A 27,876-nucleotide genomic window follows, 5' to 3' on the forward strand; every position below is an offset into this window, starting at 1 on the left:
GATCTGGGTATTGTGGGTGGCTTCACACCAAAAATCTGCTCTACACATATAACAAACTTCAGGGTTGCAAAAATTGGGCAAAGGAGAGAAAAGTCACTAAGATATGGCAGGGATTAACAGTGATGGGAGGCGTAGTGGTGCAGCAGTTAACGTTGTTGCCTCACAGCAAGTGGTTCTCTGGTTCGATTCTCGGCTGGGGTGCCCCCTGTGTGCAGTCTGCATGTCCTCCTTGCGTTTGTGTGGGTTTCCTCCAGGTACTCTGGTTTCCTCCCAGATCTTAAAGACAAGCATCTGGAGCATTTCTCCGCAGGCCTCTGCTGAAAATAGGCTCTGTTCTAATCGGACTTTCTGGTCAACAAATGTTATATATCATCTTCTTTCGGCTGTTCCCGTTAGGTGTCGCCACAGCGGATCACCTGTTTCCATTTCTTCCTGTCCTCTGCATCTTGCTTTGTCACACCAACCACCTGCATGTCCTCTCTCACCACATCCATAAACCTTATCGTAGGCCTTCCTCTTTTCCTTTTACCTGGTAGCTTCATCCTTAGCATCTTTTTCCCAATATACTCAGCATCGCTCCTCAGCACATGTCCAAACCAACGTAATCTTGCCTCTCTGGCTTTGTCTCCAAACCTTCCAACCTGAGCTGACCCTCTAATATACTTATTCCTAATCCTCTCCACCCTCGTCATACCCAGTGCAAATCTTAACATCTTTAACTCTGCCACATCCAGCTCAAATTCCTGCCTTTTTGTCAATGCCACTGTCTCCAACCCATATAACATAGCTGGTCTCACTACCCTCTTGTAGACCTTCCCTTTCACTCTTACTGGTACTCGTCTGTCACAAATCACTCCTGACACTCTTCTCCACCCACTCCATCCTGCCTGTACTCTCTTCTTCACCTCTCCTCCACACTCACCATTACTCTGAACTGTTGATCCCAAGTATTTAAACTCATCCACCTTCGCCACCACATCTCCTTGCATCCTCACCATTCCTCTATCCTCCCTCTCATTCACACACATATATTCTGTCTTAGTCCTGCTGACCTTCATTCCTCTTCTCTCTCTAGAGCATATCTCCATCTCTCCAGGGTCTCCTCCACCTGTTCCCTACTCTCACTACAGATCACAATGTCATCTGCAAACATCATAGTCCACGGGGACTCTTGTCTGATCTAGTCTGTCAACCTGTCCATCACCATTGCAAATAAGAAAGGGCCCAGAGCTGATACTTGATGTAACCCCACCTCCACATTAAATGCACCCGTCACTCTCACTGCAGACATCACCGCTGTCACATTACCCTCGTACGTATCCTGTACCACTCTTACATACTTCTCTGACACTCCTGACTTCCTCATACAATACCACAACTCCTCTCTAGGCACCCTGTCATATGCTTTCTCTAAGTCTACAAAAACAGAATGCAACTCCTTCTGACCTTCTCTGTACTTCTCCATCAAAACTCTCAGTGCAAACATCACATCTGTAGTGCTCTTTCCCGGCATGAAACCATACTGCTGATCACTAATCATCACGTCCCTTCTTAACCTAGCTTCTACTACTCTTTCCCATAACTTCATGCTGTGACTGATCAATTTAATCCCTCTGTAGTTACTACAGCTCTGCACATCACCCTTATTCTTAAAATCAGTACCAAAACACTTTTTCTCCATTCCTCAGGCATCCTCTCACTTTCCAAGATTTCATTAAACAATCTGGTTAAAAACTCCACTGCCATTTCACCTAAACACCTCCTTGCTTCCACAGGTATGTCATCTGGGCCAACAGCATTTCCATTCTTCATCCTCTTCATAGCTATCCTTACTTCCTCCTTGCTAATCCATTGTACTTCATGATTCACTATCCCCACATAATCCAACCTTCTCTCCCTCTCATTCTCTTCATTCATCAACCCCTCAAAGTACTCTTTCCTTACTTGGTCCCTCTGTCTAGCCCATCAGTACAGGTCCTTTTCTCCCTCCTTAGTGTCCAACCTTTCATACAACTCTTTATATGCCTTATCCTTAGCCTTCGCCACCTCTCTCTTTGCCATGCACCTCATCTCCTTATACTCCTGTCTACTTTCTTCATCTCTCTGACAATCCCACTTCTTCTTTGCCAACCTCTTTCACTGTACACTCTCCTGTACTTCCTCATTCCACCACGTCTCCTTGTCGTCCTTCCTCTGTCCAGATGTCATACCAAGCACTTTTCTAGCCATCTCCGTTACTAGCTCTGCTGTAGTTACCCAGCTTTTTGGTAACTCTTCACTACCACCCAGTGCCTGTCTTAACTCATCCCAACTCCACCTCACAATTACCCTTTTTCAATTTCAACCATTTGATCCTTGGTGCTGCCCTCACACTCCTCCTCCTCTTCTTGATCACCCTTGGGCACAGTCATCACCACTTCATCCAATTCACTCCAAAATTTTTCTTTCTCATCCATCGCACACCCAACTTGTGGAGCATATGCACTAACAACATTCATCATTACATCATCAATTTCCAGCTTCATAAATAGCACTCTATTCGACACTCTTTTCACCTCTAAAACACTCTTAGCATACTGTTCCTTCAGGATAACTCCTACACCATTTCTCCTCCCATCCACACCATGATAAAACAATTTGAACCCACCTCCGATACACCTAGCCTTACTCCCCTTCCATCAGGTCTCTTGCACACACAATATACCAACCTTCCTTCTGTCCATCATATCAGCTAGCTCTCTCCCTATACCAGTCATACTGCCAACATTCAAAGTTCTGACCCTCACTACCACAGTCCTAGCCTTTCTCCTCTCTTCCTGCCTTCGGCCATGCCTTCTGCCTCTTCTCCTCCTTCGGCCAACAGTAGCCCAATTTCTGCCAGCACCCTGTTGGCTAACAGTACTGGTGGCAGTGGCTGTTAACCCGGGCCTCGACCGATCCGGTATGGAAATATTTACTGGCATGAAATTATTTGACAAAGTTTTACGCTGGATGCCCTTCCTAATGCAATCCTCCCCATTAACAAATGTTATATAAATTGAAAAAAAAAAATTAGACTCAACATTTATTTTATGATATAATAAAGTACACCTAATGCATGAACAAGTATAGTTTTAACCCAAAAGTTGAGAGTTCATCTAGTTAGTGGAAAATTGAGACATTTGCAAATCGTTTCTTATCAAAATTTACCTACCCCTTTAGTTACTCCTTATTTGGAGCAGTACATCGTATGACTTTTTAGAATTTCCCCCTTTTATAGTTTCGTGCTAGGCTAACTGCCTTTGTGGGCCACTTTAAGCCTGGCTAATTACCTCAAGTGAGAATCAAACCCCGTACCTTGTGTGTGTAAGGTAAACACCTTAACCATTATGTCAACCTCCCACTCCCCCAAAAAACAACAGTAAGTGAAAGTTTTACTAGATATTAAAGTTGTGAAACCTGTAACACTGAATTGTATGGATACGTGTATGCTGGAATAATGCTGCAAGTGAGAAGAAAATGAATTAAATAATATAAATGACTTAAAAATAATGGGTTGTGTGAATTCAGAAAGTAGCATGTAAGTGCTAACAGTACTTTAAAGCAATACAAGCACTACATTTAAAGTGCACTACATTTATATATTTGTTTCTTGCCTGTTAGAAAATCACAAAGAACAAAACTATTCAATCAGATATTTTGAATGTTAACAGTGCAGAATACAGATATTTCCAGCAATCATAGCAGTGAATAATGGCTACAGAAAGCCTACTTATAATATCAACAACAGTTAAATGAAGCATTTTACGCATTCACATGTAGCTGTCCTCTTTCGATATGCAATACGGCCAAGTCTAAAGGTAGTGGTATGTATTTATGCATTTCAAAGTCAAACTTAAGGGCTTTCAAAAACAAATATATTAGAACATCAATTAATAAATAAAAGCAAGAACAAATAAGCATAAAATATAGCTGAAGCACTAAGTCATGAAGCTCAAAGAGAGAAAAAGAACAAACTGAGATGTGAGAAACCTGATACTCGGCCATACCCCAAAGTTAGTTCAAAACGGCAAGACTTTAACATGGTCTTAAATCCTCTAAAGCTTGGGGCAGATCTCAACCAACCAGGCAAAAGGTTCAAAGTTAATGTCCCTGCTAAGCAAAGTATTATTCACCAGAAGAATCTAAGGAAATTCATAGAATCTCCAAAGCCCAAGGGTGGAAAAGCATAGAAAAGAACACCGTTACCAACTAAAGAACTCCTTAATATAGGGGACCCAAAACGTGCACGGAGGGAAAAAACAAGGATGAGAACCTTGTAAGCAATACATAACTAACTCGAAGAGAGTGCAGACTGCACTGAAATGCGGTTAGAAAATGACATTGAGAAACCTCAGTTAGTAGCCAGAGTGCAGAATTCTACACTGGGCCGCAGAATGTCAAGTTTACCTGACAGCCACAGGTACTTGGTGTTAAAGGTGTTCAACTTATAAGACAAGAGATAACAGACAACTAGAGGTAAATCAGCTGAAAGAATAAGGTACTTAATGAGGGAGAAATCCCACAAGTGAAAACATGAGGACTTCATCCTAGCAGTAATCTGGATCTTGGACCTAGATGACAGAAACAATGGTGGTGGGAAATGCTTGTCCCCCAAACTTTTTTTTTCTTTTTACATGTTTAGGTTTTCCTTCTCACCTCATTTATTTTGTACCTACTACCTTTAAGGGACATTAGATTACATTCGGAGTCAGGGCCAAGAGGGTACTATTTTACTAAGGTCCAGCTGCTTGTTCCTATTATTACTGCTTTCCCAAAAGGTTCTTAAACATGCATATGTTTCTATGCGCGCAGACACTGCAAGGACTAAGCCGTTTCTTTTGTTCTACTGCCCTACATGCAGCAGCTCCAGACTTCTTAGGACCACTGCTGTACATACATGTATCTCCTCCCTTCCCCCAAGAAAAAGTAAGCCAGCATTTATCAGCTCACCCCACCTCCAACCCTGGCTATTCCGCTGACATTTGTGCCAGTAGCTCAGTGTGAACTGCAGACAGTATACCTTAACATCATACCTATGTGACAGATAGTTTGTTCTTTCATCCCTCAAATTTGTTAGTTTTTTGGCAAAGATATACTACAGTAGCCGGTACAAACAAATTGCTCACGACTAGACATTATGCAAATGGAGCAGCCCACATACTTAGCAAAACCAATGTCCTCTTCCTCTCAAACTGACCACTAACCCCTAATCCAGTGATACAGCACTACTGACTTCTATAAAGAAAACCAAGAAGTCTGTATTTTTATTAGCAAAACAGTATTTTGGCTAGGGTACAAGGAGGAATCATATCCTAGTATACCAAGTCTGGCAGACAGTGCGAATGGCTGAGGTTATGAGCTGTTAATGAGCTGCATCTTGTAGTACGCGGTTTGATTCCATTAGCCTCCTTTTGCATGCTGTATGACCAAGCAATTCACTTAACCAGACAGTGCTCTGGGGCACTTTTGAAAGTGGGCTAAGTTTCTCAATGGCCTCCTAGACCATAAGACAAGTAACTACCTATAAATAAGTATTGCTTTGTCTAAGAAATGAGGAATCTGTACACAGCAATTAATATGACAGGTAAATGTTAGTGACTGACAGGTCAAACCACAGTCTGACGTTTTGAAAATTTTGAAAGAGCAAACCCTGCACATAAAAGAGTCACACAGTGTTGACCTTAACCACTTAAGAAGGTATTTACCACTTCAGGGAACAGGTGACTGAAAATTGTGTAATGCTGCATGAGCTCGTTGTAGCCACAGTGTCCCCTGATGACAACAATAAAGGAAACAGTACACCTGCCATGTCCTGGCGAACTGTTAAAGAGTGACATTAGTGCAGTGGAATACGGCTGTCATCAGAGAGACCAGCAGATGAACAAAATATTAGCTGCACAGGTTACTACACAAAGTATGGTAAAACAGGCTGCTGTTTTTAATATGTGTTTATTGGTACAGCACCAATTAAAATTTGTTAGCTTATGTTACAAAGCTGTAACAGATTACCAAACAAAGTCACTGTGCAGGAATCAGACTGCAATATATTCAGACACTGAGTGGGGAAAACAAATACAACTGTATCAACAATGGGCTTCTGAATTACTTTATGAATTCTTCTTTTTAAAAAAACAGGCAAAAGCAGGTATTACATCAGCTACAAACACTATGTATAACTCTTCTGTGTAATTATTAAAGCAACATGTCAAGGACAGCTGAAAGTAACACAGGGCTGGCATGGTTTGATCACAGTGGCTTAAAGTTAATCAGAAAATCTCACAAGGGACAGGTAGATTCAGCACTACTTACAGGCACGTTTAATTACCTACAGTTAATACACTGGTGCCCTTTAGTGGTTAAATGTGTCACTTAACTGTTTAGATCCACTAATAACTCCACGAGATAGGCTGGGTGCTCAAGGAACTGCACAGTACAAAAGGATATGTCCAACAGCTTTATTCGAATTCACTATACAAACATAAGCACGAGCTGTGCTGTGTGAATCCACGAAAAATAAAACACACAAGGTCCACAAGGTTGAGCGCTTTCATCTGCGAAGCAGATTTCATCAGAACCCAGAAGCTCATGATCAGAGTTCTTAAATGTCTAATTAGGCGCCAAAATGATGAATGAGTTAATTGAATTCAAATGAATTCACTCAAGTATTACATCCTTGCAGGGCTTTGTGCCTCAAAACATACATATATACTTTGCACAAAATATATAACCATTATAATATAAAGATGAATAATTATTATAAAAACGGAATAAAACTAATTGCTATAAACATGTAATAATAATAATAATAATTGCTATGAACTTGTACATAATAATAATATTGTACTAAAGCATGAATGAAAATTAGTACAACTACTTTATCAAAATAATCATCAAATGTGTCTAATATATCTAATCCAAAAAAGCATAAAAATAAAAAATATACAAAAAATATGTATAAGTTGTTATACTTTATACATGTAGAGATAATATAATTAAAATAAGAAATGAGAAATAGGATATCAACGGATGTTGTATATAAAATGAGTCCATTGGTGTCCTAATTTCTAGTGAAAATATCTTAATACCATGTAAAATACATACAATAAAGTACTTACTGTAAAGTACATGCTTACGTAAAAGGAAAAGATGTACTAAAAAAGTACCCACCAGACTGTCAAGCCTAGAATAGATGCCCCCTACAAAAATAGTTCTGTGCATATGTCGAAAATTTTTAACCCAGAGGTACAATAAATATATCCAGTATTATTATAAACATCATCGTCAAAGAATGTAACATAATAAATAAATGGATGTATATCTCAACTTAACTGTTTAGAAACAAGGCAATATGAAGAAACATAAATGACTTACAATGCTGATGAAAAGAGATCCGCGTTTGATTTAGTCTAGCAATGTATTCCAGATCCTACTACCTTCTCCATTAAACTATGTTTTCTTAACACACTTTTGAATATTACCTCTTAACCACTTTACCCACTTTTCCCTTAGCCTGTTCTCACTCTTCAAATTCACTACATTCTCTTGCCTCTGAAATTGTAACACATCCATATCACATTCACACTCTTCTTTCTAAAATGTAGGCATCACGTATTCAGAATTTTTTCTGAAATTCTAGCCCCCCCCCCCCCCTAATAAATTTGCTAACTCTCTGTCACATATTCTCCATTAGCCTGCATGATGACTTTGGTGCCTGTCACACTATTTTAACAGCTACACATGCCACCCTTCTGCTGGCTGTCAGACTTCATTGAAATATTAGGTTTAGGTACAATTATAAACTTGGAGCACTTCCTTTCTCTCTCTCTTCCTAAGTCAGCGTTCTGTTCTTAGCGAGGTGTCCACATGACTGCATTTTTTTTTTCATTAAAACTTGCTTGTCATTTACTCTTCCACTATAAAACAAATAATTCCAGGTTTCATTACAGACCTTTTTATTTCTGTGAAAACTGCATCAATCTTGGTGTTAAAAGACAGCATGCAGGCACAGCATTGTAGCCACAGCATAACACCTAACAAAACATGCTAAACAAATTTAGTCCTGGCACTGAACTTGCAGCAGTACTAGTTACATCTTCTACAGATGATGTCCACCCATACCCATCAATGGGAACATCCTCTAAAAGAAAATGTGTCCCCCTAAACCTATCCCACCACTACTATATCCACTGCTTCTCATCAGTTAATTCATCATTTTGGGCCTACACTCACACACTAACTTTCCTACAAAGCTCCCATAAGGCACCAAGTCACAGACCTTCCTAAATCTAGATACATAACATCCAAAAGTCCTGTCTTTCTGCCTCACTATGATGAATGCAGTATCAAGATGGTCGGGCAGGACCTTACTACATGATGCCATGCTGTCATACAGCTGTAAAGACAGTCAGCAAGCAATCAAGATAGTTAGCCTGATAACTGCATTACATAGGGCAGGATACACTTAAGCTGCAGATAACCCAAGACCAATTAGCAACTTGGGCACAAGACAAGACAGCTGAATTACCATATAGGTGGCAGTACACTAAACACAGAAAGTGTGATAAGAGACTTAGGGACACAGGTGGACAGTGGTCTCACCTTCGATAACCACATCGCCACAACAGTCAGGAAATCCTTCTATGTGGCACACCTCATCACGAAGGGCTTTTCATCCAGAAAAAAGGAGGTCATTGTCCCACTGTACTCATCCCTCATTAGACCCATTATAGAATACAACGCCCCATTTGGTATGTACCTCTCAAGACATCTGCAACAACTGGAAAGGCCTCAGAAATACCTCACTAAAAGAATCATAGGCCTAAAGCAGATGCCCTATGCTGACCGCCTTAAAAAACTCCAGCTATACTCTGTCGCATATCGTCTACTCAGAGGCGATCTCTGCTTAACATACAAGGCCATGTCAAACCCAGAGCTGTTGGACATGCTACACTTAAAGAAATGCCAATCCCTCAGAGCTACACGCTCCAGGGATCTAAACCTTGTCATCACAATAAACAAAACATGCTGGAGGGATAGGTTCCTGACCCAGAGACTCCCCAGACTCTGGAATAGATTGCCCATACATGTCAAGCAGAGTGCCTCTTTGGACCTCTTCAAGAGGAACCTTGACGATTGGATGGGAGAAAGGAAATTCACCCCAGGGATCACATCAGTCGCCCTGCTAGACAGGGGTCCAGGAAATTAAATAATGTGGGAAGAAATAGCCAGGGAATTGTTATGGCTAGGCTTGTATAGGCCCTAGGGCTGATAGCCTAGTACCAACCTATGAACCTATTTAAGATGGAGGTGAGAAAAAGAGTGGAAAATGACCAGCTCGGACTTTTCCAGGGTAGAGTGAGAGACAAATCATCACTGCAGCATGTCCTGGTTTGCAGCGAGAGAGAAAGGAGAGATACATGCATGGAAATGGCTGAAGGATTAGACTTTCTATAATTTCTACACACAGAAAATGAGAATACAGCAGGAGGGGTATGTGACTCTTGCCAGACGGAAGATGGGAAAATGACTGCAATACAATAATAGCATCCAAAAAAGTAAAAGAAAAACACCAGCAACTAGGATTAACGTCTTGTTAATGCTCAGAATGGCAAACAAAATAACTTAAAAATAAAAACAAGCAAGCCGAAACATGGCCAGGGCAATTTCTTTAATAACAGGTTATCACTTTCACAAGTTTACTACTTGCACCTTCAGACCAAACAGTTAAAAACCAATGTGTATACTTTTTAAGTTCCAAATCTGGCTGAGAAAAGATATAAAACAAAATTATTTATGTTTTTCTATAACACTTTAGTGTTTAATGCTAATACTGCATATCTGAATATCAGTCTCAGTGAAAAGAAAATCTAAGAGCATCAGCGTTTCTTTAGCAACTGAGTACATTTTTTCCCCTTTATACGCAAGACGTAAGATCTTTTATTTTAGGCTCTGCTATAAGAACGCTTTAATGATGACAAGAAATCTTGGTGTACATGTTTTGTTTTTGTTAATTTTACTTAGCAATTTTTGACATATACTATTATATAAGTACGAATATAAGTGGAATGAAGTTGATAGACTTAATTCCTTAAGTTGAGATGCACTGAAACATGGCACCATAGGCTATGTTATGTCACAAGAGACACTGTAAAATCTTTAATTAGTAATACAGTAAAGATGGTATTCTTACAGACATTTATTGTATATATGGGCTTACTTTAGTGACTATAAAATGACGTTTTCATTTGGAACATTTTCAATTTCCAAAGTTGAAATGTAGATATAACTTTTTACCATATATACTCGTATAAGATTTTAGGGACGATAAAATGACGGTTTCACTTCGAACATTCTCAGTTTCCAAAGTTAAAATGTAGACATATTGTCTTTATCACACAGACTTGTATATGAGTCTTATTTTCGGCAGAGATGTAGACAGATGCACTATTAAGACTTAACGTTATGTCAAAGGGATACCATAAACATTTTGAACTATAATACAGTAAAAATGACACTCCTGCAGAAGCTACAAATGTGTCTTATGTTAGAAATGGGATCTCCAAATGCACAAATACACTTGTCATCATACTGACATATGCTTTTATATAGGATTTTAAATATGAGATAAGGTTAAGATAATATACTGCATATGTAGCTCCTATACAGCCTAGGTTTACATCAGTATGAGGAAATGTTTTTAAAAAATTGTTTACTGTGTTTTGTATGTAAATATTTTTAAAAGTATTACAAAAGGTTTTTGCCTAACACAATTTTTTCTCGTATATAATGTTTACAATGGATGATTTTAGACAGCAAGATCTATATTTTGTATTTTGACTTAATGGATTACTATGGGTACAATGTAATTAAGATGTAACGTTTTTGCTTAGCTAACTTGTAATGCTTTCAACAAGATTTGAACTTATAAAGCATGCACATTGGTTTTTAATTGTTTGGTCTGAAGAAGCAAGGAGTAAACTTGTGAAAGCGCTAACTTGTTATTAAAGAAATTACCATGGCCATGTTTTGGCTCGCTTGTTTTTATTTTTATGCAATACAATAAAGCTCCCACACCTACAGAGTGATTTCACTTGGGATGCAGGGCATCAAACCCTTGATATAAAACAGGAATGAATTGAAATAACTGCAAATTGTTTGGGGGAGTGTGGTATGATAAGGGTTATTACCTGGAGTAGAACCAAGACATTTCAACAAGAAAAACAAATAGTATGCCAAAAAAAGTTGTCTTATTATAAACTTGCTACAGAACATAAAGTGACACCAAACACACCTTACAAATAAACATTAGCTAGAAAAATGTTCCTGTACTTCTTCACAAAAAAAATATGTTACATACATATATTGATTTTGGTATATGAAATTAAATTACTAAAGTCAGAAAGTTAATGACTGTTTCTACAGCCTTAAATAGTTCCATTACGAAGCATAGCTTGTACTTAGGCTTATTAGTAATTCTAAGCAGTAGGTATGTCAGACTGAGTGTTTTCAATAGGCGTTATTATTATATCCTGCCAGAGTTCTGTATTTCATGGCTACCAATTGCAGCACCACTGAAATTCTTGATTTCTAAACAGCAATGGTACAGTATAGTTATTTGTATGGTCTCAGAAGGAGACATTACGCCTATGTGACCTTCTCTGCAATACTCAGTGAAGCATCAATCAATAGAATTTATTTTGTCAAGGAAGGCTGCTTGTCCAGTCACGTTATCTTAGTTATAAAACTACTGCAGTCCTTTTATGCTTTTGTCTGTCCATTTGTCTCCTTTCAAGTACATATCAAGTCCCATGTGAGCACTCTGTGCAGTTCATCCTTCGTAAATTAAAGACACGTTTTCAATACTTCTATATGATGTCTAGTCTTCTCACACTTGCACTTCTCTAGTGATATAAAGCTATAGACTCCTATAACATATCTGAGTGCACTATAAGAATCCATACTGTTCATTACTCATTCTACTGACCACAGCCTCAATCACAGTCACCTTGCCTCAAACAAAGACCTTTTCTATTCTATCTCCAGTGTCCGTGTAGGTTCATTCCAAGCACATGTAATTCTTATACACATTTTATAAACTTCTTTGCACTTCATTCTCTTCTGTAGCCCTTCTCTGAAAGCATTGCCGCAGTTCTTTCACTGTCACTTCATATCACATCCCATATTGCTTTAAAATGAACTTACTAACACCCCTCTTGTCTCTGAAGCCTTTCACATCTACTCCAAGGAACATTAGCCACAGTGTGGCAAGACTACAATTTTCCCTCACCTTCACCTCTTCAGAGCTGGAGAAGACCAAGTCAGGAATGTTCCCCATCATGTCTGCAGTTTTCAATTTCTACTGGAGTCTCTTATCAAGGCTTTCATTTCTTTTGTCACCTTACTTTGGAAATGAATACCTATGAGTTCACTGATGTAATACTAGGGTATACTACGGCTGCTACCCTGTTTTTTCTAATACAGCACTTCATCTTTTCACTGTCAAGTTTACGTATGTTCTTTAGTCTGTCTGAGGCTCTCCCACCTTCTATTTCAGTCTTAAAGCCAGAAGCTTTGCCAGCCCTTTCCTCTCATCATGTTCAGTCATCTCCACAGGGCACCGTATCCCTTTCCAAATACAATGCCACCCACCATCCTTCCTTTGTTCTTACTCTCTTTGTCCTTCCTGTGCACCCTGACACTTGGTAACACCATTTGCTATACTATCCTATCCAGTTAGGCTCCATTTACATAATGACTACAATATTTTACTTCCTACTATGAGTGCAGTCTGCAGTCAACTCATTTTACTCAGTTACCTGGACAGCATGTTCAAGTTACTGTGCAAGTATATGTGCCTATGTGGGATGATCGAAGCACAACCAGTGCCACCAACATTGTGGTCTTTCTAGAAAAGTACTGGCAGAATGTAATTAACTATAAAGAAGAAAAGAAATCAAATATTCTGGCAGCAGGTTTGATTAAATCATGTAGGTAGCTATATGTACTACTACCTTATTTTCTTCCACATCTACTGATGCTTGCACATGCTTACAATGAAGCTACCTGTCAGTTGTTTATTACTCACTGATGATTTCACATAATTTACTGTAGTATCACTTTTATGCTGCAATGATGTCACTTTAAGAATCCTGTTGTTATTTGCACTGAAATACTCTTAAATCCTGCTCACCTGGTCTTTGGCTGAAAAGGATCCTTGCTGAATCACACCAAGCAAGACATTAAAAATAATGCAGTTACTATGTTAGACTCTCTTTCCACTTATCTGGAAATTCTTTCACAAATATTTTGTTTGGTTGATAGTGAAGGTACGTGGGCAAGTTTACCTCCACACAACTGACACTTTTTCTATGGCTGCATTAAAAAAGATGCATACAATCCTGCCTAGCAAGCTTTCCTACCAAGCAGTAAGTCAAGTATCATGGTGAGAACATCCAGTTAGCCAGTCCAGCTTGTATACTTTATGTGATTTGTAGTGGTCACTACATAATAACACTGTTCCACGTCTGAAAACAGACCATTTCAAAGTAAGCGTGTTTGAATTGTAGGCAGTACCTTCCATTAAAAGGAAGACAGTGCTCTAACAAAAATATAAAAAAAATAGTTTTAATAAAGAATGCTTTAATTCACTCGCTCTAAAAAGTCAAAAATAAGGAAGAGTGAAAAACTTTGCAAAAGAACACTGACAAGTTGACTTCAGAAAAGCATTTGAGGTTGGTTTTGCTGAGTCTGGTAATGAGATACCAGAAGTAGCAGGAATCATCAAAACCAACCTTGAATGCTTTTCTGAAATCAGCTTGTCTTTGAGTTTCTTTTGCAAAGTTTTCACTCTACTTCCTTATTTTTTACTTTTTAGAGCAATTGAATAAAAAGCATTCTTTGTTAAAAATATTTTTTATATATTTTTATTTTATTACTTTTTACTTTTTTTATATTTCATTTTATTTATTTCTTCTCTTAGGAATGGACTCAAATTCCTCCCCCTGGAAGTCAAAATTGACTTGACAAAAATCAGCCTGTCACCATTTTTATTAACCTTCTGTAAGCCTGGCTTATTGCAAAGTAAATTAAGCCAAATATCTGTCAAGTACTAACGAAGACTCATCTATTAGAGACTCACTTAAAAGTTTTGTGAAACTGTCAATAAAACTTTAAAAAAAAAATACATGTGTATTTAGACTTCCACGCCACTGTAGTACAATATCATGGATTACCCACTCAAACACATCATTAAGAATACTGCACACACACACACACACACACACACACACACATATATATATTACTTGTTTTCATGATTTGTACATTAATCCAGGCTGTTTATAGCTTTAGTTATTTTTGTCAGTCCAAAATTAACACAATGTAAATGGACTCACTGAAAGAAAATTCATCAGGGGAGTACTGTGGGCACCACTTAAGACTATATATGACATCATAGTTACTGCAGCCACCTGCAATGAAGATGTAGATAGCTATGACATAAGATAAATTGTATACAAGGAGCAGCCACATTATACAGTGCTGTGACCATACTCATTAAAAGTAACCACAGATATATGTTTAGTGTAGCTTTACGTTTAAGGCATTTACTAGCCTTAAAATGCCACATTATGTCTGCGCTGTTCAACAGAGAAATAGTTTGCAGTGCACACATTAATTTTTAAGATGTGTTTTTAACACGTTATGTAACGCTAAGTCATAATTTTGTAATTTTGCAAGAAGAAAGTTTTAACCATGTTGCGACCTTACAAGCTGAAGCTGATGTAAGTTATTAACAAGTGTTGCACATTTTGAAATTTGTTCCTCACATTAAGGGGCGATGTTCCACATTTTTGAAATGAGGCACTGAGAGTTATGCAACTTTTTAAAAATATAGCTGACAAACGGAAAGAGAAGCACTTCTGTATTTTTAAAAATTTCAGATAATTCAGTAGCAGACTGCATAAACTTAGTATTGATAAGGTGTCTTCGCACAGGCTTAGTTTAGCTACTTAATAAAGTATGTATCTTTTAAAAGGCCTCGTTTTGTGTGTGTGTGTGTCTCTGAAGCTCACTCGTAGTATGACAGGGGTACTACAGTACAACATCGCCAGCATGTGCGTGTCTGTGTGCGAGTGTGTGTGTGTCTGTGTTTTCGTTTAAGGCTGCTCATAGCGCGTGTGTGTGTCTGTATATCTCTATGTTATCCTGCATGGATCTTGTGTGTGTGAGTGGGTCTACTTCAGTAGACCAAAATATTACTTACCCGAAATTTAGATAACCGAGACAAAAAGGCCAACAGCATGAGAATACAGACATCCCAGAATACAGACTCACCACTACAGGTAAGTAAACGCTTGACCATCCTGTTGAACATTGCCCCTTACCCCCACAGTAGTGCGATCTCGGAGTTGGTATATTTAGTTAGGGGGTATGAGGGGGTGCAGCCCCCATATAGGAGGGTGTGGAGGGCTTCGCCACCCCCCCTCACATTGGTGAGTTTACTTTTCTTCAGTTTTGTTGTTTTTCCAAGATGTCCAGGCGTTGACTTACCTGGAGTGGTGATTCGGTATTCTGGGATGTCGGTGCTCTTGTGCTGTTGGCTTTTTTGTTTCGGGTAAGTAATATTTCAGTCTACTGAAGTTGACCCATGTGAGTGGGTGTATTGTCTCACTATTTAACAACTAAAATATTTGTCCCTCTGTCATTATTTTTGTCTTTAAATAAAATGTTGTTCCTCTGTCATTAGCGAGACAGCGGAAAAAACGTCAAGCTTCCGCTGTCTCGCGACAGCATGACAGAACCACAGAGAGGCAGAGCCACAAAGCCAATTTCAATAAAAAACATTCTAATAATAATAAAAAAGCACTGTAAAAATCTGCATGACATGATAAAAGAACACTTGGGAAAATAGTGACACCTTCACAGAGGCAAAAGCATTCACATAAAGCAAACCAGCAAAATAAAACAACTAAAAGTCAATATTCTTCTCGTACAAATAATGAGAATATTTAAGAGGAAAATAATATTTAGTCACTGAGTACAAAAGCAAATGAACTAAAACAAAGCAAGAAAGTCAGTAAAAATAAAATTCCCATACTGATGAAAATGCAGACTTTTTGTTATGAAGAGTTTGAAAAAAACGTTAAAAAAATGCGTGGGTGATTGCAAGAGAGAAAAAAACAACAGTACACAATTTAAAGGCTTAATAAAATGAAAGAGATGTACTCAAACTGTGGCAGTGACTAACACGCTCACTCATTTGACAATTCAAATCAGTATTTGTAAACAATGAAATAGAGAACAATGATTTATTTATTAATATGGATAAGTACAGTTACTCCAATCTTCCCTTTTCTCAGTCATTACCTTCAGATGGTATTTGGTACAGTGATAGAATAATACCATATAAAAGTTAATTCTAAAGTATACAACATATGAAAAAGGAAAGGCACTAATTACAAATAAAAAAATAAGACTGAAAAAATGTGTATGGGGGCATAAGTGAAAGAAATGATAATATGAGGTACAAAGATTTGGCAATGCACTATAAAGGTAACTGCTGGAAAGACTTAGGAATACTGTCAAGAAAGCAACAAACTGCGAGGGGAGTAAAGTCAGACAAAACATAATAAAGAACTAGACAAGGATCAGTTAAGAGTACTGCTGATAAAAACACATATTACCTCCACTTTCTTACACTGCACCAGAATTTCATTTACCCCACTAAAGAGAAACAAGGCTGGCAAAATGTTGGTTTAGACTTCTCCTGCATATCCATAGCAGGAACATCTCATGCTAGAAGGCAGAGAATGAGAACGGACCATGTTTTTTTATAACAGTGCCTGTGTAAGAGACTTTGGTTAAGGAATGTGCAGACAGGACGGAGTGTAGGAAATTGGTGTTAGCAAATGATGAGTTGTGCAGATGGGGCTGGAGTGAAGAGGGCAAACGCACACGTTATGGAGGCTAGACAGGAAAGTACTGAAAAGTAAAAATATGTAAAAGTGGAGTGGAAGTAGGTCGTGACAGAAGAAGAAAGAATCAAGAGGACGAGAAAAGGAGAATGAAAAACGCAATATTTTAATGTAAATAAAAACAAATGCACTGCTCGTGTTGAACATGCGCTAAATATTAAATAAAAATACAGAACTTCCAATAGGTTAACATTTAGTCCCTTGATGTCTCAGCTAAGCAGGCTTTTGGGGAGGAAAAAATCTAGGCAAAAAGACTGAAATACATGCAAGATAAGAACAGAAAATGTAAACCGCAATCAGTAATCAATTACAGCATAACAGGAGTCCTAGTGACCATAAATTTATCTTTAAGTACAACCACCAGTCCTTAATATGGGATTGGAATTCATACCTTCTGTTTTCCCAGAGTGTGCAGGACTAACTGCCACATTAATGAGTCTCCTTGCTAACTTAAAACAATTTTCTTGCAATATTAATTCAATCAATAACAGTATTACTAGTCATTTCAGTGATGATTCTGATATTTGTGACAAGAATAACTTCTTTCATGCATGTGTAGATGACATTCATGATCCTATTGCTTACTGTTTAATTGGCACTGCTTGCCTAAAAACTATTCTTTGTTATATTCTATCTTATATTAATGAGGGAATTAAAGCTTTTACTTTCACTCTGAAGGCCAACATGATAATTTAAATGTTATAATAAAGATTCTTGTTATTTTTAATTTAGGTGAAAAAAATCAGCAAATAACCTACAGTGAATAATGCAATTATCAGAACTCAATAATTAAAACATACCCACAAGGACATGAAATTTATTTCCATGTTCAGCAATACAAAAAAATGTATATGGCCCTCTTAGTAATGGACATACTTACGTATTAATGACTTTGGATACTTGCAATAGTGCAGTTAAATATGTTTGATTTACTAGATAAAGTTAGGCTGCAAACACTGTCGATTTACTGATAAGGACATTGACAAAACATACTCCTTCAACCTCAGACCTAACTTACTTTCTTCTGCTGCCTTCCTAAGGTCCATCAATCTGTAGGCCAACAGTATCAGGAAGAGTGATTATTACTACCTGATTGAACCAGTTTTGAAATTAGATTCTTAATATGAGACCCTTTTCATTTTTTTCCAGAAGATTCTAGATGTCATTTGAAGAGAGGATATATCTGGTTGGCACTAGATATTGCCAGTTTATATGCAAGTATGCAACATAATTATCAAGGTCTATAGAGTTTCTTCTTCTTCTTTTTTTTTGTCATAACAATTCTTTTTTCTTGCGTCTGATTATGACATATACCAGCAGTAAGGAGGAAGACCCATGGGTGCCCCTTAAACGTGTTTAGTTATGGGCTTATTTGACCAAGAATATATTTACAACAGTGAGATTTACAGAATAATGTCTTTCATTACCCTGATTTTCCTTACCTCATTTTTTGCAAGGGGGGAAGGGGGCATCTTCAGAGACTCATCCCAGAATCTCAATGTGAACGTTTTAATACACAAAGTATTTATGCAATACAGAAAAAAAAACAACATAACACTATAGGACTTGATAAGGAATGTAATATGCGTCAGGTCAGCAAGAGTTTTTTGATGGCTGCTGTGATCTATTCTGATGTCCTAAGAACATGCACAGGTGAACTGGTGATCCTCTTCTTCCAAAATGCACATAACTGTGTACTAAAGCAGAACTGGAAATCCTCCAAAATACCTATAGGTTTATGTCACAGATGGACTGGTAATCCTCCAAAACACCTATAGGTTTATGTCACAGACAGACTGGAATTCCTCCAAAACACCTGTAGGTGTATGTCACAGACAGACTGGTAATCCTCCAAAACACCTATAGGTTTATGTCACAGACGGACTGGTAATCCTCCAAAACACCTATAGGTTTATGTCACAGACAGACTGGAATTCCTCCAAAACACCTGTAGGTTTATGTCACAGACAGACTGGTAATCCTCCAAAACACCTATAGGTTTATGTCACAGACGGACTGGTAATCCTCCAAAACATCTATAGGTTTATGTCACAGACGGACTGGAAATCCTCCAAAACACCTAAAGATTTATGTCACAGATGGACCGGTAATCCTCCAAAACATTTATAGGTTTATGTCACAGACAGACTGGTAATCCTCCAAAACACCTATAGGTTTATGTCACAGACAGACTGGTAATCCTTCAAAACATCTACAGGTTTATGTCTCAGATGGACTGGTAATCCTCTAAATTGCCTACAGATCCTCCCCATAAGTGAGTGTGCCTTGTATAAGTTGTACATGTATATGTGTGCTTGCTTGTGCATGCATGTATTTGTCCTGCAACAGACTACCATCTTATCCTGAACTGCGTTTTCTGCCTTGAACCCAATGAGTACTAGGATAGGCTCTGGCTCCCCTACAACACATAAATGGACAAAGTGAGTTTATGAAGAATGAACCAAAACTTAGCCAAAGATAAGTCTTTTAAAATTGTGACTATATGCTGTGGTGTTTAACATTACTGGCATAACATATAAAAGGAAATACTTCCTGTTAAACATTTGTTTTTAATTTTAATTTCTGTGATCAATGGAGAAGCTTCTTTTACTACATTTTAAATGATAAAAAGCTTTCACACAGTGTTGTTTTTGTCCGACAGTGTCAGGGGATCGTTATCATCCACCTGAGCTAACATATACTCACTCAGATGAGACCCCTGCATAATTTCTCGCCCAAGGACATAACCTAAAGATTGCAAAATAACATCCTACTCAGGGCCTTGTCTCCAAAGCACACCATTGTGATTCAGACCATGGAGACATAAGGGGGACATATACTTTATTCCATCGATGTAAGACTGTCACAACTTCATTCAACGAAGTCCAGAAGTGACAGACAGGCAGCTCACGGAGGATTATTTAAATGTGGGGAGATGAGGTCCCCTCATACTTCCCATGCAAGAGGTTGCACTCCTAAGTAATTTAACTAACTCTATATTTGCCAACGCTCTGGGTAAATTATATCTGTTGCGATAGGTAATCTGATAGCAGCTGACTCTCTAGCCTTCCCAGTCTCTACACTGATAAACCGTTCTCTCTCTGAATCAAATGTCCCCTCTATCTGGAAAGAACTCTATACTCTACCTATACACAAGGGAGATAACTTCACAGAAATCTCCAATTTCAGACCCATAGCCATCCTGTCACCCCTCTCAAAAATACTAGAAAAATGCATGCATAAGCAAGTCATGGAACATTTACTTCAAGAAAATCTGCTCACCCCCACACAACATGGCTTTAATCCAAAGCATAGCACCACTACTGCCTTCCTATCCTTTATCAACACTACTTCCCTGGGCAGAGATAACAATAAACTAGTGCCATGCTTATTCCTAGATCTCTCGAAAGCATTTTATACAGTCTCTCACTCCTTTCTTCTAGACAAACTCACTAACCTTAACCTCTCCACCTTTACCATTGTCTGGTTTACTAGTTACATCACAGATCAACTATAATCAGTAAAACGGCTCTCTGCTCTCTCCCTATCAAAATGGGTGTTCCCCAAGGATCTATTCTTGGTCCACTACTCTTCAATATCTTTACTAATCTATTCTATACCTCCTGCCCTGTCATCCCTCGTCCAATATGCTGATGACTCTACAGTCACCACCATTGCAGATACCCTCCCTGACTTTTTCTTCCCAAAAACCTAAACCACCTTAAATCCATTTTTGCTGTCCATTATCTAAATAAAACACCTATCATAGTTGAACCCAACACAAAACTCCTATTGGTCATGATAGATGACCAACTGAAATTTGATTTGCATGTTAAGAGTTGTATTAAGAAAACCCATCTAAAACTTGGCCTCTTATCCAGAAATAAAATGTTCCTATCAAACAAAGCTAAAGTCTTCCTCTCTCATGCCTATTGCCTACCAAGCCTATTGTACAGTCTCAGATCCTCAGCAACCTCCAAGCCTCTCTCCTAACTAAGCTAGAAAATACTTATAACAAAGTGGCCAGATCTGCTGCGAATCAAAGCTATAGATCGCATCACTGTCCCTACTTAAAACACTTAAACTGGCTAGAATTACCCTACCAGCTTCTCCTCTCTCAGCTTCAGATTATCCACTCTATCTTGTACCAACCATCTTTCTGTCCCAACTTGTCTCCTCTTATCTCCTTCTACACTCCTGCTAGGACTCTCCGTAGCTCAGATTAAGACTTACTACAAATATATAAACCCAAGAGCAAAACTGGTCAAAACCTCTACAGCTACTACCCTACCATTTCTTGGAACAAACTCCCATTGGGAATTAGAACAATTAAACAACTCAAAGAATTTCAATAAGCCACCAAAGACTACCTAAAACGTTGTTGGTCATGCCACCGTAGTCACCCTCCATAACCTGTCTCCCTCTCCTACGTAGCTTACTGTCTGCCCTTATTGGTTTTATTTCTGTCATGGGTCAGCGCTATTACTCATCTTACCTAGGTAATTACCTGTCACCTAATCTTAAAAATATTTCTACTTGTATAATACCTGTATGATCTTCATTAACAGTAACTACATTGGCTGTACTTACAAACTTTGAATATTGTTTCTGTACATATCTTAAGTTAAATGTCACTTAAACGATATAAATACTTTTTATGCGTTTACTGTCCCCACTTGAAAATGTTAATGTTTTTGTTTATAACACTATTTTCATTTACAATTTCTTGTAAATTTGTGGAGCTTTTCTCACTGGGCCTCCACTGAAAAGGGGCTATCACCTCAGCTGGGCATACCCGGTCAACAAATGTAAAATAAATAAATAAAATAAATAAACCAGTTCAGCTTTCTGAACTCCCATGAAGGGTGTTTATAAAGCAGGGATCAGTGAGCTAAATTATACTCCAAGTGGAAACCTCCTCCATCTCAGTGACCACCTCTCCCTACAAGTGAAGTCCAGCACAGGATCCACTTTGTTACAGCTTCATGACACATCTTCAAGATGGCCTAGATAAGAACTTTAGCATACATATAATTCACAGTCTGGTTATTATCCATACCCATTTTTAAAACTGTGAAACTTGGATGATTGGCTAACATCAGCTAGAGACCCTGAGAACTACCACCAATGATGGCCACAGAAAACCTTCAGCTGACTTTGCTGACATCATCTAATGACTCCAGAGAGTTACCACTACCAGTAAACCAACAAAAATTCAATGCATGCAATGGAAGGATCACCTCATTAACATATGTGTACTTGCAAAGGCATATGTCTATAGAACTGATGCAAAAATCCCTAGATACAAGTTCCATTTGCTGATAGTGCAAAAATTATGGAAATTCTGCAAAGTCATGAGCAGTTGAAAGGTATTGCTCTATGTTTTAACACAGTTTTTACAGGACATTTTCTCAAAATAAACAGCTGTGCTAGAATTTGTATTAAAAAGATTTATTATTATAATCATATTACTTTTTTTTTCAGACGAGTGTTTTAACTCTCCGATCAGCCTAATGTGTGTCAACATTTGTTTAAAACAAGTTCACACAAAATTGTCATTGTTATAGCTTCTGTTCAGCTCTGAAAAATATTACTACATACTTCAGAAGCTACTATAGATATGTTTTCTTAGCGATGGTAAATAAAAGTACCCACCAGTGTAAAAGTATCCACCTTGTAACAGTAAATAATTGCTGCATGCAAGCAAACACACACACACAAAATCAAAATATTAACAGCTGACAAACTCCATGATAATAAGAATAAAAATTAAACAAAATGTCACTTCCTAAAAGAAACGGTATCACCTTATCTGTCAGTTATCACACAAAATGTTAAGACTTGACATTTGCTTATAAGCTTTAGCTTGCAGTAATGGGTTGGAACCCCCAACCTCCACCTATACAATACCTGACTCTGACAAATCATTTAATCAGAGAATCATGGGTCATCACTGAAAAGTGGGACTTGGCCTTCTGGGTTTACCTGTTGGTAGCAGATTAGCACAAATAAAATATATGGCTGAATGCAGCAAATCCTTCAGTCATAGATATTAACATTCACTGAAGGGTAAAACTAAGTAAGTGACTGTTGCAGGACAGTGACAGCTGAATGAACAAAAAAATGTATTTTCAAAGGATCAAGCCTCTCACTTTCAGGAGTTGGGCCTCATGCACCCTACTAAATTATCTCAAAGACCACTGCCTGTTGTTCCCTATTATAATAATTTTTATTTTATTTTGGGTTATTCATTTGTTAATTAGGTAAGTGAAGAAACTTGTCCTCAAACCCTGTTCAGCCACAACAGATGTCACAAGAGCAAAGGTAAATGCAACATGTGAACAGTTTTCATGGTTTGGTAATGTGGGTGGAAAGTGAAGTGGAAAAAAAAACACCATTAACACAAGGAGAACATACAAATTCCATGCAGATAATAAACTGTGATCAGGTCTGAACCATGGACCACAATGTGTAAAGTGGAGATCTTAACCACTCTGCCACAGTGTTTGTGCAGCAACCACTGCACATGAACCAATTTTCACAGAAAATCAAAATTTGCTAAACTGCTCAGTCCATCTGATTCCCTTCATTGATGTACGAAAGTAATCTGACTTACAACACAACCAGCTCTCCAAGCATGACAAAATAGGTATACATACAAAGAAAATAGAAGAAAAATCTCCTAAGCTACAGGACTGCTCTAACACTGTTAATACAAGGACAATGTGGTTATGAGTAGAGCTGTACATGTACCAAGCAGCAGTACTAAACACATCTAATTTTTCCAACAACGAATAAGTGGTCCTTTCATTCAGGTTTGAAGATGCCTACAGACCAACATTTTAACAACTGGGAAGATAACTACATAGTCTAGGAACAAAGACAGAAGGAAAAGTGCTATATTTGAAAAATGCACCCAGGTGGCACACCACTTCAAAATGCACTGGGAAGAAGGGCTCAGCTGAGGTTTCAAATACACCTATCCTGTCATATACTGTGAATTCCTGATGTAAGTCGGCTTGTGCGCATAAGTAAACAAATATATTTTTAATGGTCTCACAATGAGGCAGATCTGGCAAATCATTGAGGATTCAGTCACTAAATAATGACACTGAGTGTCAGACTTCATGTCCTCAAAATACATGCTAAAGAAAAAATGTATTACTCTAGCAACTTTCTAAGTTTATAACAGCAATTTAAATGCTGTCCCTGACAACCCCCCCCCCCCACATTTTGTTTGTTTTTTGTCCAGATTTCATGCATTCTGAGGTTGAGAGGAATGCATCCGTGCAACTCATGCATCCATATATTTTACTTAAGTCATAAGGCTTTCAGTTTTGTTTTACTGCATTTCAGAACTGTTTTTTTTTCCAGGAAGCCAGTTTAGTTTTTTTTTTACTGTTACCACAAAACTACACATCACTTCAGAAAGATGCACATGTGAGAGAAAGAAAATGTATAATTTCAGCAATCCCGTCCAGACATAAATCCATCTATCAGCATTTGTTTACAAAAGTAGGCCTAACAGAGATAACACATGTGGATCCTAAACCAAAATTCTACAGAATGAATTCTGCTTATACTTTGTAAGAAAAGGAGTAGTTATAGTGTGCTACATTAGAAAAGTTCCATAGTCACATTATTCTGTATAATGACCACTCCACATAGTGCCAACTATGCGACATAAGAATCGCAGATGATCTCCGCGTTTGTCAATAGCTGATGGGTAGATACAGCGTAGAATCCTGATTGGTGGAAAGAATCAGCCGGCCGTTGATCAGTCAATTAACACCTCCGCACCACACAGCAGTCCAACCTCGTGGCTCACAGCACACCCGGGGCGTGCAGAATAAACGCCCAAGTGCACACTTTTTTGTTCCTCTGCTGTGCATTCAGTTTTAAAAGGGTACACTCGTAACTACTACCAGTCCAGAAATATCTGCAGGTCGACCTCAAAAATAACTCACCCTGTTAAAAAGTTTATCAGCTTAGTAAAACAAACGTCACACCTCCATAAATAAAAATGTTGTAAAGACAGAACTAAACCAAGTGTTAAAACATCAGATTTTTATCCGCATTACTATCAATCGCTTTTCAAGTGTAAACTCAAAAAGATTCCTGTGAGTGTAAACTTAACGCATACGCGCATGAAGCATCGGAACAAGACACTTCCACAAGTTTAAATTTATCTCCGAAGCAGGAAAGATGTGCTGAGTCATACAAATTATTAATAATGAGACAACTCTCCACTACAGCACTATATACATACATGTTTAGTATGAAGCGAAACAGTGTGTGTGTGTTTGTAATTTGTGTTAAAAGTTGCAAAATCATTCTAAAAGCATGCAACTTTCAGTGCAACGCACTGGATTAAAACAAACAGAAAGTTTAAAAAAATGTTCTCTTGAAACGGTGTTCCAGTGCTGACCCTATACATTTAGACACATATCGTGTCAAATGCTCTTATCCGGCTCCTGGCTGACTGTGCAAAAGGCAATAAGATCCCTGTAATCCTGGCAGAAGAATGCAAATAACGTCAATGTACAGCTGAATTGCAAGCCCAGCCTTACAGGAACTCGCTCTCTTTGCAAAAAGACACACGCTAAACAGGAAATGCAACTGAGCTGTAGAAATGTTCAAACTTCAAAAATGCAATCGCCAGACACAAACTGCATTAATGCATTTTGCAATGCATTTTCAATGTTTTGCACTTTTGCAAAGATACCTAATATGCGCTTACCTCCTCTTGGTACAGACATTTTCCCCTTAGCTTTGATGGGGGAGGGGCGCACAAAAGACTTTGCCTTTTCTGTTCTGTAGCTAGTTTTGCAATAAATATGCAAAGGAAAGGTCCACAATCCTCATGCAAGTCTTCTTTTTCTTGCCTCTTGCAGCAGACCACCTTTCAGTCAGCACGCGTGAAATTGCACACCTTGCAAAACACGCCAGAAACTCAGATTTTGCAATTGCAATGGTTGAAAGGCTCAACTGCACCTACATGATGGGCCAGGGCTGGCAGCCGAACGCTCCAAACTTGGAACACAGAGTATATTACTGTGCAGACGTCCTTCCTGCGGGCACCGCACTGGAGCATGGGATTTGTAGTTAAACAGTACTGATGATGCTATTTGTTTTCTCTAAAAATGACCTGCACTTATTGTGTTTCTGCAATGGTGTTGCAAGTGGGCCCACGACTGCAAGGTTTCTCTGACCTGTTGATCGTCCTATCATGTCGCATAAGGAAGGGAAATATCCTGCAGCTACGTCAATCTTGAACGGTATCAAAGTTCAAACAACCTTTCTGAAGTGAGCGCGAAGGAGGGAAAGTCTCTCGTAGGTGGAGAATATGCTTAATTATGCCATAGGTGTCCTCTCTTCTCCAATGATATGTCATTGTGACTTTTTAATTAATGAAATGAAGCAAACAACTGGGCGTGCAGTACTGCTATACACTTGCGAGCTGTGAAGGATTTGTTTCTCTTTTAAATACAAAGGATACAGTTTAGAAAACTTACTGATTTATTGACTATAAAGGATACACACACATCTCGACCTTTCATCCCCCAAATGTGGAACACTTACCAAATGTTTACTAACGACTTCAACTAGGAATCACAGAGGATGGCTAAAAACTGTTAATTTCTACTTATAGAAAGTATTTTTTTGATTATTTAATAGTATGCGTTTTTAATTGCTGTGGATATCAGTTAAAAAATTCTAAACACCAACTGTGTGACAGACTTTTCAGTGTGTAATTGTGTAGGGAAATTTTACAGTAGATAGATTTGTACACTGTGTCTGTATTTTGCGCAGGAACTTAAAACCAGCTTACGTACTTATTATGTTCGTATGCTTATTTATCCTTTGTTCTAATGTGTCCTAAACTATAGAGATATATTTCATGCCATTCTCGCCTAAAAGAAAACATTAAATATATGCGTGCGTATACATCACCTGCAGGGCTAGCTACCCGACGGTGTAAACCCTTGGCTCTATGATTGTCAGTTTTGAAATGACACCCCCACCCCATGTGCAGAAATGGGAAAATGAGGCTGTGGACGGATGCCTGCAAATGCATACAAAAACATTTAAAACTGGTAAATCCAAGAAACAATCTTCTTCAACGAATCAAACACTGAGCTATACAATTAAGCTATATAGTACTCAACATTGTCACATTTGTCTACGAATGTGTGTTTGTACGTGTCCTGCGTATACATGTTTGATATATTTGGATATATATGTTGCTACCATCATCCACTCTTTTTTAAATGATGCTTTGTGTAGCTCCACTGAGCTTGCAGCTTGTATCTTGAAAACGAGTCATGTTTTGCTCTTACCTGACTTTTTTCTGTCATGTTTTCATTTCTTCACTACTTTCTGTCATAATCGTTTTAGTCTGCCCTACTAGACTTTTGATGCAGAGCATGCACCATTATTTGTTGCCTTCATTTAAACTACTTCTTTTCCATTTTTTGATGTTGTTGAGGACGTCTACAGAATGAATAAAGTACTAGACTCTCAAATAAAGTAGAATACTGACAACATTTTTGCAGTGATACCTGTTTGTATACATATTCCAGCATTCCATTCACTTTCCTTACTGAAACTACCTCCATATGTTTAGAGACTGATATGAATGCTCTCAGGTTCACTACTTTTTTAAATACAACCCCAGCCATCAGGCCTCTCCAACCAGCTTCCGAAAGCTCCAATCATTCCTCTTTCTCTAGGGCAAGAGACAAACATTTCATTCACCAACCAGGGCAAAATCCCAATGGCCCAATTTGTTTTCTGACATGGGGAGAGTTTATCATCTCATTCATTCCCCAAAAGAAGCAGGAGTTGTAAGATAGTATGCAGACATACACATGAGATGCCT

At 38.2% G+C, this 27,876-nt stretch overlaps 1 protein-coding gene across 2 annotated transcripts in view; it reads right to left on the reverse strand.

Annotated features, from left to right (window-relative positions):
* LOC122813050 (dual specificity mitogen-activated protein kinase kinase 6) overlaps nt 1–27,550 on the reverse strand; it is a 751,080-nt gene extending 723,530 nt beyond the window's left edge. The window contains exon 1 of one of the 2 annotated variants that reach the window (XM_044085167.1): nt 25,735–27,550. In XM_044085167.1, the coding sequence (XP_043941102.1) occupies nt 25,735–25,753 (19 nt within the window). In that variant the 5' untranslated portion in view covers nt 25,754–27,550. The remainder of the gene's footprint in view (nt 1–25,734) is intronic. The other variant, XM_044085166.1, reaches the window with a different exon arrangement.
* Between the last annotated feature and the right edge of the window lie 326 nt (nt 27,551–27,876).

The sequence above is a fragment of the Protopterus annectens genome, chromosome 10.part0, assembly GCF_019279795.1.
Source record: "Protopterus annectens isolate FY-2018-M chromosome 10.part0, PAN1.0, whole genome shotgun sequence".
Lineage (NCBI taxonomy): Eukaryota > Metazoa > Chordata > Ceratodontiformes > Protopteridae > Protopterus > Protopterus annectens.